The 14192-nt window shown below is 42.7% G+C and overlaps 1 protein-coding gene and 2 pseudogenes across 4 annotated transcripts; 2 read left to right on the forward strand and 1 right to left on the reverse strand.

The window, feature by feature from the left end:
- The first annotated feature begins 350 nt into the window (after positions 1-350).
- LOC146295043 (Ig kappa-b4 chain C region pseudogene) lies at positions 351-1667 on the forward strand (annotated as a pseudogene). Its single transcript, XR_014753247.1, has 2 exons — positions 351-381; positions 1071-1667. The product of XR_014753247.1 is annotated as an Ig kappa-b4 chain C region pseudogene (transcript).
- A 1447-nt stretch (positions 1668-3114) lies between these two features.
- On the reverse strand, positions 3115-6370 carry LOC146295044 (uncharacterized). The gene is made up of 4 exons (XM_084695939.1): positions 6298-6370; positions 5824-6152; positions 3586-3667; positions 3115-3440 (listed from the first exon to the last, which is right to left on the reverse strand). Exons 1-4 carry the CDS (start codon positions 6368-6370, stop codon positions 3115-3117), a joined length of 810 nt encoding a protein of 269 aa, XP_084552065.1.
- Positions 6371-12178: 5808 nt separating this feature from the next.
- On the forward strand, positions 12179-13956 carry LOC146295045 (Ig kappa-b4 chain C region pseudogene; annotated as a pseudogene). 2 transcript variants are annotated; one of them, XR_014753254.1, is made up of 2 exons: positions 12179-12282; positions 13365-13956. The product of XR_014753254.1 is annotated as an Ig kappa-b4 chain C region pseudogene, transcript variant X1 (transcript). The 2 variants fall into 2 exon arrangements; XR_014753255.1 differs by lacking the exon at positions 12179-12282 and adding an exon at positions 12595-12641.
- The last annotated feature ends 236 nt before the right edge of the window (positions 13957-14192 follow it).

Here is a 14192-nt window from a genome sequence, read left to right on the forward strand (position 1 = left end):
TTTGGTGGAGGCACCAGACTGGATGTTGGAAGTAAGTATCTGAACAAGATTGAATCTTCTCTGTATTTGACTAAATATGTCTTGACATCAATACTGAGTGTCACCTCTCTGAATATAGTAAATTTTTTCAACCATTTAGAAAATTCTGAAAAACTAGATTTCAGGGTTAAAATGAAAACACATGGAAAAATCTAAAGCGTTCTCACTATTCTGAAAATGTTCTCAAAGCAGTAATTAAGAAAGAATTCTTGATGCTTTAACAAAAAAACTAAAGCTGAAGTGAATCCAGCAGAAATAGGAGGGAGGTTTTTGTACGGGCAGTAATAGAGGTTGAATAACTGTGGTACACTTTTGGTGGAGGTACCAGACTGGATGTTGGAAGTAAGTAACAATCTTTACTGAAAGGGATTTAACTTTTGAATCCTTCATTCTTCATAGACATTTTCAGGTTGTAAGAATTATTTCCAAAAGTGTATTTTTTTTGTAATTTTCCAATTGAAATCAACATGGTTAAACCTTCAAATCCTTAGAGATCAAAACTATTGTAAAAATTAGGTATATTTTCTGGTGAATACTGTAAAATTACAAATGTCAACTGTTTGATTTTAGTTTGTGTTTTTACTTAATCTTAATGCTGTTTGTTCATGGGTGGATGCACTGATCGTCTGATGAGATTTGACATGTTGTTTTGAGTTATTTATGCACCTGCATGATCATATGTTAATATCTACAATGTATTTTAATGAAATGTAATTAGATTTAAAAAAAAATCAGACTTATTTTGATACAAACTGTTGGTTTTACACTGACAGTGACGATTTAAATGATCATTTACATTTCTCAAAAAAATACCTTAATTTTGTTGCCTCATATCACATAATATTTACTTATGTTCTTGTATTTACTTAATGTAATTTCTGTGTTAACACTTTCATAACTTATTGACATTTCCAAATGACTGCAGAGGTAATTAGTCTTTGGTTAAAATAGCAGAAGTCTCTGAGTCTTCAAAGACAATCTCTGAAACTGCTGAGTATGTTTGTAATCTGACGTATTGTGTTTGTCTCCAGGTGACCGTGCCCCCACCCTGACGGTGCTGCCCCCCTCCAGTGAGGAACTGTCCAGTAAGAGTACGGCCACGCTGATGTGTCTGGCCAACCAGGGCTTCCCCTCAGACTGGACCCTCAGCTGGAAGGTGGACGGGAGCAGCAAGAAGAGCCAGGAGGCCAGCAGAGGGCTCCTGGAGAAGGACGGCCAGTACAGCTGGAGCAGCACCCTGACTCTCACTGCCCAGGAGTGGACCAGGGTGCTGGAGGTGACCTGTGAGGCCCAGCGGGGCTCCCAGCCTCCGGTCACTCACACCCTGAAGAGAGAGCAGTGTTCAGAGTAGCCCCAGGCTCACCCAGCCCTGTGGAGAGGGGCTGCTTCCTCTGCTGGGACTCTGTTCTGGGTTCAGCCGTTCTCTGTCCTCCTGATGGCTCACATGCAGACTAACAGGGAGCTTTGCTAGAGTCCATGTGTTGCTGCTCTCTGTCCACTGAGCTGTTATCAGTGCTAGTGTTGATGTGTTATGCTGGAAGTCGCTATTCACTCTGTATGTTGGCTTTGCTTTGATGCTTGAATGTTGTTGTTTTAGTTGGACAATAAAGAAGTATTCTTGAATTTGAAAATAAGGAATTTGACTTTATTCATTAACATGTTGATTACAGTAATCATGAGATGGAATTGCACATTGAAATAGTTCATTGCATTACTGTATTTTCATCAGATCATCATCAGATCAGCAACACAAGAAACACAATGATAGATCATAAGACATTAGTGTTTCACTGATACTACGATTGTATTTGGTTGTAAACAGATCTAGACCACACACCAGTCAGGTTCCATTCATCATTGATATTCATCTGTCATCATGACACAGCATAAAGCTCTACAGGAGAGTTAACCTTCTACCACCATGATACCATGGGATTGTGTTCACACAGTAAGGACAGACTCATCCCAAATCACTCATGTTCAATCTGAACAACATTTGACTTCAGTCATTAAAGACAATAGTTTAATGTGCAGTGATACCACATGGTCCCTAATCTGTGGGACCCTGATGATAATCCCCCTTAATCCCCTGGGGTCAGGTGAGCATCTGGTGACAGTGCTGCTCTATTCTGAGAGTAGCAAACACAGCCTCCATGAAGATGCAAATCTCAGTTTCACCCCAACAGCTCCCAATGTACAGCTGAACAGTTGAGTCTAAACTACCCTGGACTGGGCCAGGTGTGAGGGGGGCTGGTCTCATTACTGAGGGGGGAGAGGAGGGGGTAGAGTGAGTCATCTAACTCCTGTCTGATATGAATGTTACACAGGAATGGAAGTGGGGACTTCCTCTCAAGTCTTCATGTCAGAGGTCAGACCAGGACCATGTGATCTTATGTAGAAAACACTGAAGAGTTTATGACTGGTTAACATGATGACAGTGTGGTGAAGTGTGTGGTGAGGTCTCACATGAGGTTTCAATGAGACACATGACAATGACAGAGGCAGAAAGGAGTTAATCATATAATAATCATAATTAACGCCCCGTTCACCTGGTAGTATGCTCTAGTGTATCAGTGTACTGACCACTGAAGACCCGTTAAGGAAGCAATTCTGTGCATTCTTCACTCATGCCATCAGTTTGTCTTGAACTGATTGTTTGATCCGGGTACTCGACTAATAAACCAAAGAATCAAACTCCTTTCCGTTGTCGTGACTCCTTCCGGTCTTCCTTCTTCAGAAACCTCCCTATCAGTTAGTTAACATATGATATATTCATCTCAGTGTAACAATTGTGATGTAATAGCCTACATGGAGAATACCAAATGAATTTCCTAGCATTGTATACGAAATAAAGTTGAATTGAATTGATTTTCTACAGTGTTTTAAGGAGTGCTTTGACATGAGGGTGAGGTAGTTAACATATGAGCATCACTGATATATTCATCTCAGTGTACCAAAGGCCAGTCAGTGTTCCATGTCACTGTCTCTTCCCCCTCAGCACCTGCAGTAGGTCCCAGCTGTAGCAGTGCAGTCACTGTGCAGTCTGACTGAGGGAGGTTTTTGTACGGCTTTGTATCACTGTGTGAACACATTGACACTGTTAGGGTAGTGCCAACTCTGACAGTAGTAATCTCCTGCATCTTCAGCCAGGACTCTACTGATGGTCAGAGTGAAGTCACTCCCAGATCCACTACCACTGAATCTAGATGGAGTCCCAGACTGAAGTGTTGTAGCCCCGTAAATTAGGAGTTTAGGAGCTTCTCCTGGTTTCTGGAGGTACCAGGCTAGATAATTATTATTGTACACAGGACTGCTAACTCTACATCCTATAGAGACTGTATCTCCTGCAGGAACAGCTTTCACTGCAGGAGTCTGAGTCAAAGTGTACTGCCCTCTGGACTCTGGGTGTGAAGAGAGAAGATGAAAGAAGAGACAAATATTAAGGATACATCTGGATATGTCAAAACATACACATTGCAGTGGTTAACAAGTGGTTAACATTAGACGTAATACTGAAGAGGATCTTGTATGACAGAACTCTCTTACCCTGTATGTAGACAGCTAGAGTCCAGATGAAGATGGTGATCAGAGTCATGGTTGTTGTGGGTTCTGTTGTCATGAAGGACAGCTCTCAGTCATGAGGTGTTAAACTCACAGGACTATAAACCCTCCCAGATCACTGAAGCATGTGCTGCCTATGCAAAGTGTCCTCTCTGTTCAGACACACTTTCTTGGACCCACAGAGAAACTGTAGTTGAAGAGATGTGTGAACTGAGGCTTGATGCTGTGTCTCAATGATCACAGTCTCTGTGTCCCTCTAGTGGTCAGTGTTGGTACGATGACAATTATAACTACTGATTGCGATGTTTTTTTAATTTTTTTAACTTAAAATACTTTGTCATGTCACAGTTGACCTCGTTGACTGTCTAGTTTGATATTCAGAGTTAGTGACCTGCTGTTCAGTGAAAACAGCAGTGAAAATATACTGCTTTGAATCCTGATGAATGTGACAGTCACTGATGTGATCTGAGTCTGAGTGAGAAATAGTCAGTAAGGATAAGTTTCATGTTAATAATTATAGACAATTACATGTATTCTCTAGATGTCAATTCAAAAGATTTTCAACTTGTCTCATCAGTAACAACAATGAGTCTGCCTACCGGAGGGAGGTCGGCCGTCTAGAGTGCTGGTGTGCAGTCAACAACCTAGAGCTCAATGTCAACAAGACAGTGGAGGTGATTGTGGACTTCCGTAAAAAGGTTCCAACACATCCTCCACTTGTCATCAACAACTCATCTGTCACCGTAGTAGGGCATTTCAAGTTCCTAGGCACAACCATCACAACCACAACCATCACCAACACATGCTGTTTGCACTCCATTTTTTGGGGTTCATGTTGTTTTAATTTGTAACTTGTATAACTGCATGCTCTTATGGGTCTTCCCTTTGGCACTTGTTTAGTTTTTCACAATGTATGCTTCATGTTTTGGCTGCTTGCAGTGTTTGGGACTACCTCGTTGTTATGATCAGTGACCTATGCTTTTTTGTAAAGCTCTCTCTTGGAAGTCGCTTTGGATAAAAGCGTCTGCTAAATGCATACATGTAAATGTAAACACACTAAAATGGGACAATAACATCACTCAATTCGTGAAGAAAGGTCAGCAGCGCCTGTTCTTCCTCCGGCAGCTGAGAGGACTACAGGTCAGCCCCCCCATCATGGTGCAGTTTTACAGGGCTATCATTAAGAGTGGGCTTACATCCTCTCACTCTGTCTGGTATGACTCTGCCTCTGCCCGCTCTAAGGCCAGGCTCCAAAGAGTCGTACGGGCTGCAGAGCGCATCATCGGCTGCCCCCTTCCCTCCATCAAGGACCTTCACATCTCCCGATCCCTCAGGAAAGCAATAAGGATCACGGCAGACCCCTCACATCAGTGGCGATTTTAGACCCTTTTTAGGGGTGCTCAAGCACCCCTATATTTCATCTCAGCACCCCTAAAAATAATAATGAAAAAATTATTGTTTATTATCATTTGATGCTGGTAGTTCATGAAGAAAGGGACATCCTTAGTTTTTTCATTCATTCAATATTTTGCAGAGAAATACATAAATGTATTAATTGTTATCCAGTGAAATTAGAGATCACATGAGCAAGGGCATTTAGCACTTTTGCAAGGCACTGTATTCATGTTACATTCTCATTGGGGGCTGAGCACCCCTAAAGGTCTGATCCTAGAATCGCCTGTATCTTTAGCCGTCTCCTCTCTGGACGGAGATACAGGGCCATCATGACCAAAACATCACGTCACCTCAACAGTTTTTTCCCCCGAGCAATAGCCCTCCTAAATAGCTCTGACACATGAACTTTATGGCACTTTATTTAACGTTATTTAACAGTACTATTGTTGCACTACCTCCACTCTTTATGTATTTTTACTCATACTGGGACTATCTGTCCTTCTATTGTTTTTCTGTTTTGTCTTGTTGTTCTATTTGTGATGTAATAGCCTGCATGGAGAATACCAAATGAATTTCCTAGCATTGTATACATGGCGAAATAAAGTTGAATTGAATTGATTTGCTACAGTGTTTTAAGGAGTGCTTTGACGTGAGGGTGAGGTAGTTAACATATGAGCATCACTGATATATTCATCTCAGTGTAACAAAGGCCAGTCAGTGTTCCATGTCACTGTCTCTTCCCCCTCAGCACCTGCAGTAGGTCCCAGCTGTAGCAGTGCAGTCACTGTGCAGTCTGACTGAGGGAGGTTTTTGTACGGCTCTGTATCACTGTGTGAACACGTTACCACTGTGGTAACTCTGACAGTAGTAATCTCCTGCATCTTCAGCCAGGACTCCACTGATGGTCAGAGTGAAGTCACTCCCAGTTCCACTACCACTGAATCTAGATGGAGTATCAGACTCAAGTGTTGTAGCGTAGTAAATGAGGAGTTTAGGAGCTTCTCCTGGTTTCTGGAGGTACCAGGCTAGACAAGGTTGATTTGCTCCACAATAAGCATACACATCACTGCTGGTTTTACACTTCAGAGAGACTGTCTGTCCTGGGAGAACAGCTTTCACTGCAGGAGTCTGAGTCAAAGTGTACTGCCCTCTGGACTCTGGGTGTGAAGAGAGAAGATGAAAGAAGAGACAAATATTAAGGATACATCTGGATATGACAAAACATACACATTGCAGTGATTAACAACTGGTTAACAGTAGAGGTAATGCTGAAGTTGGTCTTTTTTGACAGAACTCTCTTACCCTGTATGTAGACAGCTAGAGTCCAGATGAAGATGGTGATCAGAGTCATGGTTGTTGAGGGTTCTGTTGTCATGAAGGACAGCTCTCAGTCATGAGGTGTTAAACTCACAGGACTATAAACCCTCCCAGATCACTGAAGCATGTGCTGCCTATGCAAAGTGTCCTCTCTGTTCAGACACACTTTCTTGGACCCACAGAGAAACTGTAGTTGAAGAGATGTGTGAACTGAGGCTTGATGCTGTGTCTCAATGATCACAGTCTCTGTGTCCCTCTAGTGGTCAGTGTCAGTATCTCAGTCTGTGTTTGGACTCAAAGTGATGCCGCTGACATTGCAGACTCTATCTTCAAACAGACTCGGAATACACGTGATTTCTGAGATATATTTATTATCAGTGACCTGTTGTCCAGTAAATCCAACAGTGATGATATTCACACAAAAAGCAACGGTCTTGTTGTGCTCTAGGCAGTTCTATGGGTGTATGTGAAGCCCTCTGTGACATGCTTGCGTGTAAAAAGGGCTATACAAATACATTTGAATTGATTTGCTCTACCATAGTTGCTTCTAGATTTTCTGTAGTTTGAACGCAAAGTTGTGTCATCTATGTACGCAACCTGTTACAAATGATTCATTTGTGTTACAGTAATGTCAGAATGTTCATCTGCTGGATGTTAAAGAGGCTGCATGCAGCAGTCTTATTTACTGCACAGTAGCAGCTGTGTCGTGCCACCATCTCTTTTCGGGGGCTCTGTTAACAGAAGCACATGCTATTTAGGTAACTTCACCCTGTTTTTTTCCTGGGAATCCTGAACCGAGTGAACACTGATGTTCTTCTATGCTCAGCTTGTGAACCACGTTTTGTGCGCAGGTCTCGAGGCCCATCTCCCCTTTGCTAACGAGCTAACAGAGACACACAGGTGAACTGGTGACAGACGGACAGCTGGTGAAAGAATCAATGCAGAGTCACGGCGCCAAGCAGGAAAACGGAGAGATGTTGGAAAGGGAAGAAATGGAGAGAGGGAGGAAAGGGCGAGTTAGAAAGACAAAGAAAGCATGAGACAGAGAGAGAGAGGGAAAGGAGAGAAGGACAGCTGAGGGAAAGACAGACTGGGAGACAAAAGGAGAGACGAAAGCCTGTGGACACGGACAGGGAGGACCTGCAAAGACAACTAGAAAGAGAGAATGACAGACGGAGAGATCTGGAAAGACGACGAGCACAGGAGCTCCAGGGAAAGGAGGAAAGACGTAAACAAATAGAAAGAGAGAGGGAGAGAGAGAGCGAGGATGCAAGACAGAAAGAGGATCTAAGAGGGAACTTGAAAGACAAATATATACAGTGATGCCAAATGGGATGGAGGGCGCAAGAGAAAAAGAAGCACTGACAAAGGAAGTTGAAACACCTGAAATGGATTACAGACAGAGAGAGATGGAAAGTCTGCAAGAACAGGAGCGACATGAGAAGAAGAGGGAGAGAGCAAAAGGAATATAGAGAGAAGACAACAAGACCAAAAGAGGACCTTCAGAGGGTGATCGAAAGACTTGAAAGAGAACTGAGGTGGGAACTTGAATAAAGGCATAAATAAAGACAGAAAGAAAACAGAAGCAGGAGAGACAGCAGACGGATGAGAGGCAGAGAGAACGGGAGAGTGAGGAAGAGAGACATCAAGAAGGCCTGCAGAAGGAATCTGAAAGACTTCAAGAAAACCAGGGAGACATTAAAAGACTACAGGAACATGAATAGGACCAGTCCAGACAGACATAGTACCTGCAAAGAAAACTTGATCTTGTACAGCGCTCTGAGGCTGCTGGACAGAGGCTTGTTGAGCAGGAGATGGATGATCCAAAACATGCAGACCAGGTGGAGAGATCAGAGCAGGAGAGAGTCATGGAGGAGAGACAGAGGGAGGAAATACAGAGGTAGGAGAGACAGAGGGAGGAAATACAGAGGTAGGAGAGACAGAGGGAGGAAATTCAAATGGAAGAGAGAAGGAAAAGAGAAGAGACCAGGGATGGAGGTGAGATGGAGACAAGAAGGAGCTTGAGAACAAGGCAACAGAAGAGGCAGAACAACCCAGGAAGAAAGGAGAAAAGGGGAAAGAGAGGGAGGAGGAGGAGGAGAGGGAGGAGGAGGAGGAGAGGGAGGAGGAGGAGGAGAGGGAGGAGGAGGAGGAGAGGGAGGAGGAGGAGGAGGGAGTAAGAGAGATGGAGAAAACCCAGGTGGCCAAGTTGTATGCCATGAAAGTAAAAGCTGCAGACAACTATTGTCTCCAAAAAGCATTCCATTCACAAATAGATTAAATTAAAGATAGGAAGAGAATGGTGAGAGGATAAGAAAATGAAAGAGTTAACAAAGAGAAGGGAAGAGGAAGACAGACAACGGCAGGCCTGTGAACACCCATCATCTGCAAAGACCCTCATACCGACCTTCTGAGTGGTGAAAGGGACTGCACCCGACTACATCAATTTTCTCCTCCAACCTTACACCCCCACCCGCCACCTACGGTCTTCTTCTGACAACCGTTTAGTGGTCCCACCGCTCAAGAGCGCCCAGACCCAACACAAGCTCTTCTCCTGTCTGGACCCCCAATGGTGGAATCAACTCCCCACCTCCATCAGAGACACGGACCCACCTTCAAGAAAAGGCTTAAGACACACTTGTTCGGGGAGTACAACGGTACTCAGGAATGTTTGGCTGGACCTGATGTTAGTGTCCTCCAGGATCACAATGACTCTTATTGAGAGACTTGTTGATGTTGTTAGTTAGTTGTAACTGACTTTTAATGATTTTACATGCTGTGAAATATATTGTTGTTGCTTGCTTTTTCTATAGGTACACTCTGGCTCTTGAGGTTCATGCTGTTTAATTGTAACTTGTTTAACTACATGATCTTATGGTTCTTCACAATGTTTGGGGCTATCTCGTTGTTACGATCAGTGACCTAAGCACTTTTGTAAAGCTCTCTCTTGGAAGACGCTTTGGATAAAAGCGTCTGCTGAATGCATACATGTAAATGGAAAGACAGAGAAGGAGAGGCAGGAGAATGTGAGACTGGCAGTCATGAGGAGAACAGAGAGAAGAGCCAGGAGAGACCTGGAGCTGGAGAGACAGCAGAACATTCTAGAGGAGCAGAGACCACAAGTACAGGAAGAGGATGGAGAAACAAGACACAAAGTCACAGAGGAGAAGGTTAATAATGGCAGTGATGATGTTCTCTTAAGTCCTGTTAAAAACATTACAGTGATGAAGAAAGTGTTTTCTTAACATGCATTGAAAATAACATTTCCTTGTTTGGTTCACCCCTGGTCTGTATCTGTAAAACCATAACTCTCTGTTAACAGATCCTTTACCTCAGATCAAGAGTATATGGTCCGTATTCTCTGTTAACAGATCCTTTGCCTCAGATCAAGAATACAGATATGTTACATACTTTTTCAATACTTCCCGCGACCAGGGTTCTTGTACGCTATCAGAGTTTGCCAACTCTGACCAAGACAAAGTAAAAATAGCAAGTCAAACAATGACCCAAATTTACTAAACCAAACTCTACCTAAACTAAAACCTTCTATTATCTTCCTCCTGTTGAGGCCTAGCAGACTCTGCTCTGCTAAGACCAGGCTCCCAACTGAACGTCACAATAAAAAAGGGTTCTTAAATTGTTTACGTTACCAGTATCGCAGAGGGACAGCAGGCGCACCAAGCACAAAGCAGTCCGTGAATGGGGTTTTTTAGAAAAAAAGGATCCCCTTACCTTTTTGGTTTTGCGCGTCACGGGTTCTGCTTTATACTGGTGCCGCCGTGGGTCTCTCCTGGATCTGGTTCTGCAATCCTGCTGCTCGACAACGCCAATTGATGAAGAAAGTGTTTTGTCCGTCTCTTCATAAACGGAGTGACTAAGTTCAGTTGAGTTCTGGATTTCAATAAGTATTATCAATCTGCAGATTGGGAAAGAAAATCGGACCTCTGACCATAAATGACAACACAACACCAGGCTTAGGTCTCAATCATGTCTCTCTCCGCCCTGAAGGCTGGAGGACCATCTTTTATAGGGCACAAGAATGTAAACATAGATAGTGACAGTCAGGCAGTAATGACGTTACAACAGTCTCAGAGGAAAAGATTCACAGCTCCCAACACATGACCACTCAGCCTAGAGAGTTCATAGTTGGAGCTCTCCTTGTAGCCATAACAAGGAACATTTAGCCAGCACTTTCTCCTGACCCCGAACATCTATTAACCCTGACACATAGACACAATCTACTCTTATTAATAGCAAGCTTACATGAGAACATACTAACTAGTATCCAATGACTAGTTCTATTGATTAGTGAATAATGTAAGCACACAGGAAATCGCAATTTCTTCCACAACAGTCACTGATCAACACTGAGTCTAAATGAGTCAGTGTGTCAATAGGGACACCTTTGAGAACATCTAAATAATGATTATTGGTGGACAGAATGTCATCGTAAACACATGTACATGTTTACATGTTTTAAGGAGTGCTTTGACATGAGGGTGGGTTAGTTAACATATGAGCATCACTGATATATTCATCTCAGTGTAACAAAGACCAGTCAGTGTTCCATGTCACTGTCTCTTCCCCCCTCAAACGGAGTTTAGGAGCTTCTCCTGGTCTCTGGAGGTACCAGGCAAGACGTTGACTTCCATAATAATTATAGACATCACTGCTGGTTTTACACTTCAGAGAGACTGTCTGTCCTGGGAGAACAACTTCCACTACAGGAGTCACAATGTACTGCCCTCTGGACTCTGGAATTGAGAAAGACCTTGTCACAATGTTGAACAATTACAACATTTCAAATGTAACTACTCATTAATGACGCATGCAAAGCATCTACTCATACTGTATATGTAAACATCTCTGTAAAAAATGTATTTGATTTCTTACCCTGAATAAAGAGAGTTAGGATCCACCCAATGCTGATAATCAAAGTCATGGTTGTTGTAGATTCTGTTGGTGTGAAGAACAGCTCTCAGTGATGAAGTGTTGAACTCACATATAAACACTCCCAGACTACTGAAGCTCATACATGCAGCATGCAAATAAGTCCAGCATGTGTCATCTATTTCAGTTACTGGGGATGTTCCCTGGAGATCTGCACGTAAAAATGTCCTTCCCCATTATGTCTACGTGGATGTTGTATAACCACAACAACACATTTACTAATTAATTTAGGTACATTTGAAAACAGTCCTGTGTAGTACAAGTGTATAATAATGTCAGTGGAATATACAGCATATTGACAAATGTGAGGGGAAATGTAGGGACAGTCAGACATTCATGTCAATAACTGTCTACATGAACATTGTTGACCTGTCTCCTTGTCGTTCTGATCTTGATAACAAGACCATCAGCAGAGATAGTCTTCCTCATGTGGTCCTGTATTCTCTCATCAGCCTGTTCACTCATGCTTGGACTAAGTTCCTCAAATCAGTCAGTGAACACTCGTGTCAACTAAAGCTGCTGGGATTCTCTGCTGGTGGAGTCTGTCCACTGTGACTTCACCCCCACTGTTAAGTCTGGGATCAGCATGTCGAAGAAAGGAATATACAACATGGATCACTGTCCCAGCTGCTCTCTAGCCTGTGGACAATATGGAGGAATACTAACAGTGGATGTGATGCTGGACACTGGCTCTGCTGTTGTCATGGAGTCTGATGAGGACGACACATGAGAGGTTCACCAGAGTAGGTCCTGAAACATGGAGTAGGAATACGATACAGACCCAGGTCACATGATGCTGGAGACAGAGCCTCAGCTGCTGTTGAAGAGAGTGGAGTGCAGGATTGTGTAGTCTGCTGTAGTCCAGTGTTGTGTTGTGTGAGTCCAGGTTGAAGCAGACAGCAGCTGTGTGCTCTGGTAGAGATGCAGCATCACAACACACAGAGGTTTTTGTACGACGACTTAACCAGAGTCAATCACTGTGGTGGACTTTTGGTGGAGGCACCAGACTGGATGTTGGAAGTAAGTATCTGAAAAAGATTGAATCTTCTCTGTGTTAAACTAAATATGTCTTGACATCAATACTGAGTGTCACTTCTCTGAATATGGTTATTTTTTCAACATTTTAGAAAATTCGGAAAAACTAGATTTTTGGCTTAAAATGAAAACAAATGAAGAAATGTAAAGCTTTTTCACGATTCTGAAAATGAGCTAAAAGCAGTCATTGAGAAAGTATTCTTGATGCTTTAACAAAGAAACTAAAGTCCAACTAAGCTGTGGTGAATCCAGCAGCAATAGGAGGGAGGTTTTTGTACGGGCAGTCATAGAGGTTGAATCACTGTGGTACACTTTTGGTGGAGGTACCAGACTAGATGTTGGAAGTAAGTAACAATCTTTACTGAAAGGGATTTCACTTTTTGAATGCTTGATTCTTCATAGACATTTTCAGGTTGTAAGAATTATTTCCAAAAGTGTCCTCTTTTTTTGTAATTTTCTAATTGAGATCAAGATGGTTAAACCTTCAATTCCTCAAAGATCATATAAAAAACTGTATGTTTTCTGGTGAATACTGTAAAATTACACATTTTAGAACTAGAATCAAATTTTAGAACTAGATTCAAAAGTTTGATTCTAGTTTGTGTTTTTACTTCATCTTAATGCTGTTTGTTCATGGGTGGATGCATTGATCGTCTGATGAGATTTGACATGTTGTTTTGAGTTATTTATGCACCTGCATGATCATGTGATAATATCTATAATGTCAGTTCATGAAATGTATTTAGATTTTTTTGATTTGGCCAGACTTATTTTGATACAAACTGCTAGTTGTACACTGACCGTGACCATTTTAGTAATGATCATTTCCCACCAAAATACCATAATTGTGTTGCCTTGTACAGTATGACAAAATATTGACTCATGTATTAACTTGATTTCATTTCTTTGTTCACACTATGATAACTTATTTATATTTTGTCCAGAAGCAATTGCATTGGTCTTTTTTCGTTGAAATAACAGAAGTCCATCTCTGTCTTCAAAGACAATATCTTGAGTAGATAACTGCTGAGTATGTTTGTAATGTGATGTATTGTGTTTGTCTCCAGGTGACCGTGCCCCCACCCTGACGGTGCTGCCCCCCTCCAGTGAGGAACTGTCCAGTAAGAGTACGGCCACGCTGATGTGTCTGGCCAACCAGGGCTTCCCCTCAGACTGGACCCTCAGCTGGAAGGTGGACGGGAGCAGCAAGAAGAGCCAGGAGGCCAGCAGGGGGCTCCTGGAGAAGGACGGCCAGTACAGCTGGAGCAGCACCCTGACTCTCACTGCCCAGGAGTGGACCAGGGTGCTGGAGGTGACCTGTGAGGCCCAGCGGGGCTCCCAGCCTCCGGTCACTCACACCCTGAAGAAAGAGCAGTGTTCAGAGTAGCCCCAGGCTCACCCAGCCCTGTGGAGAGGGGCTGCTTCCTCTGCTGGGACTCTGTTCTGGGTTCAGCCGTTCTCTGTCCTCCTGATGGCTCACATGCAGACTAACAGGGAGCTTTGCTAGAGTCCACGTGTCGCTGCTCTCTGTCCACTGAGCTGTTATCAGTGCTAGTGTTGATGTGTTATGCTGGAAGTCGCTATTCACTCTGTATGTTGGCTTTGCTTTGATGCTTGAATGTTGTTGTTTTAATTGGACAATAAAGAAGTATTCTTGAATTTGAAAATAAGGAATTTGACTTTATTCATTAACATGTTGATTACAGTAATCATGAGATGGAATTGCACATTGAAATAGTTCATTGCATTACTGTATTTTCATCAGATCATCATCAGATCAGCAACACAAGAAACACAATGATAGATCATAAGACATTAGTGTTTCACTGATACTACGATTGTATTTGGTTGTAAACAGATCTAGACCACACACCAGTCAGGTTCCATTCATCATT

This window comes from Hypomesus nipponensis, chromosome 4 (assembly GCF_054491055.1).
Source record: "Hypomesus nipponensis isolate SF chromosome 4, ASM5449105v1, whole genome shotgun sequence".
Classification (NCBI taxonomy): Eukaryota; Metazoa; Chordata; class Actinopteri; order Osmeriformes; family Osmeridae; genus Hypomesus; species Hypomesus nipponensis.

Excerpts from the sequence above, each read along its gene's own strand:
- LOC146295044 (XM_084695939.1), bottom strand. The coding sequence starts at position 6,370 with ATGACAACAGAACCCTCAACAACCATGACTCTGATCACCATCTTCATC. Across the intron at positions 3,668-5,823 it reads GTGGTAACGTGTTCACACAG|CTGTCCTTCATGACAACAGA; the intron begins TGATACAGAGCC and ends CATGACTGAGAG. Across the intron at positions 3,441-3,585 it reads TCTAGCTGTCTACATACAGG|AGTCCAGAGGGCAGTACACT; the intron begins GTAAGAGAGTTC and ends CTTCACACCCAG.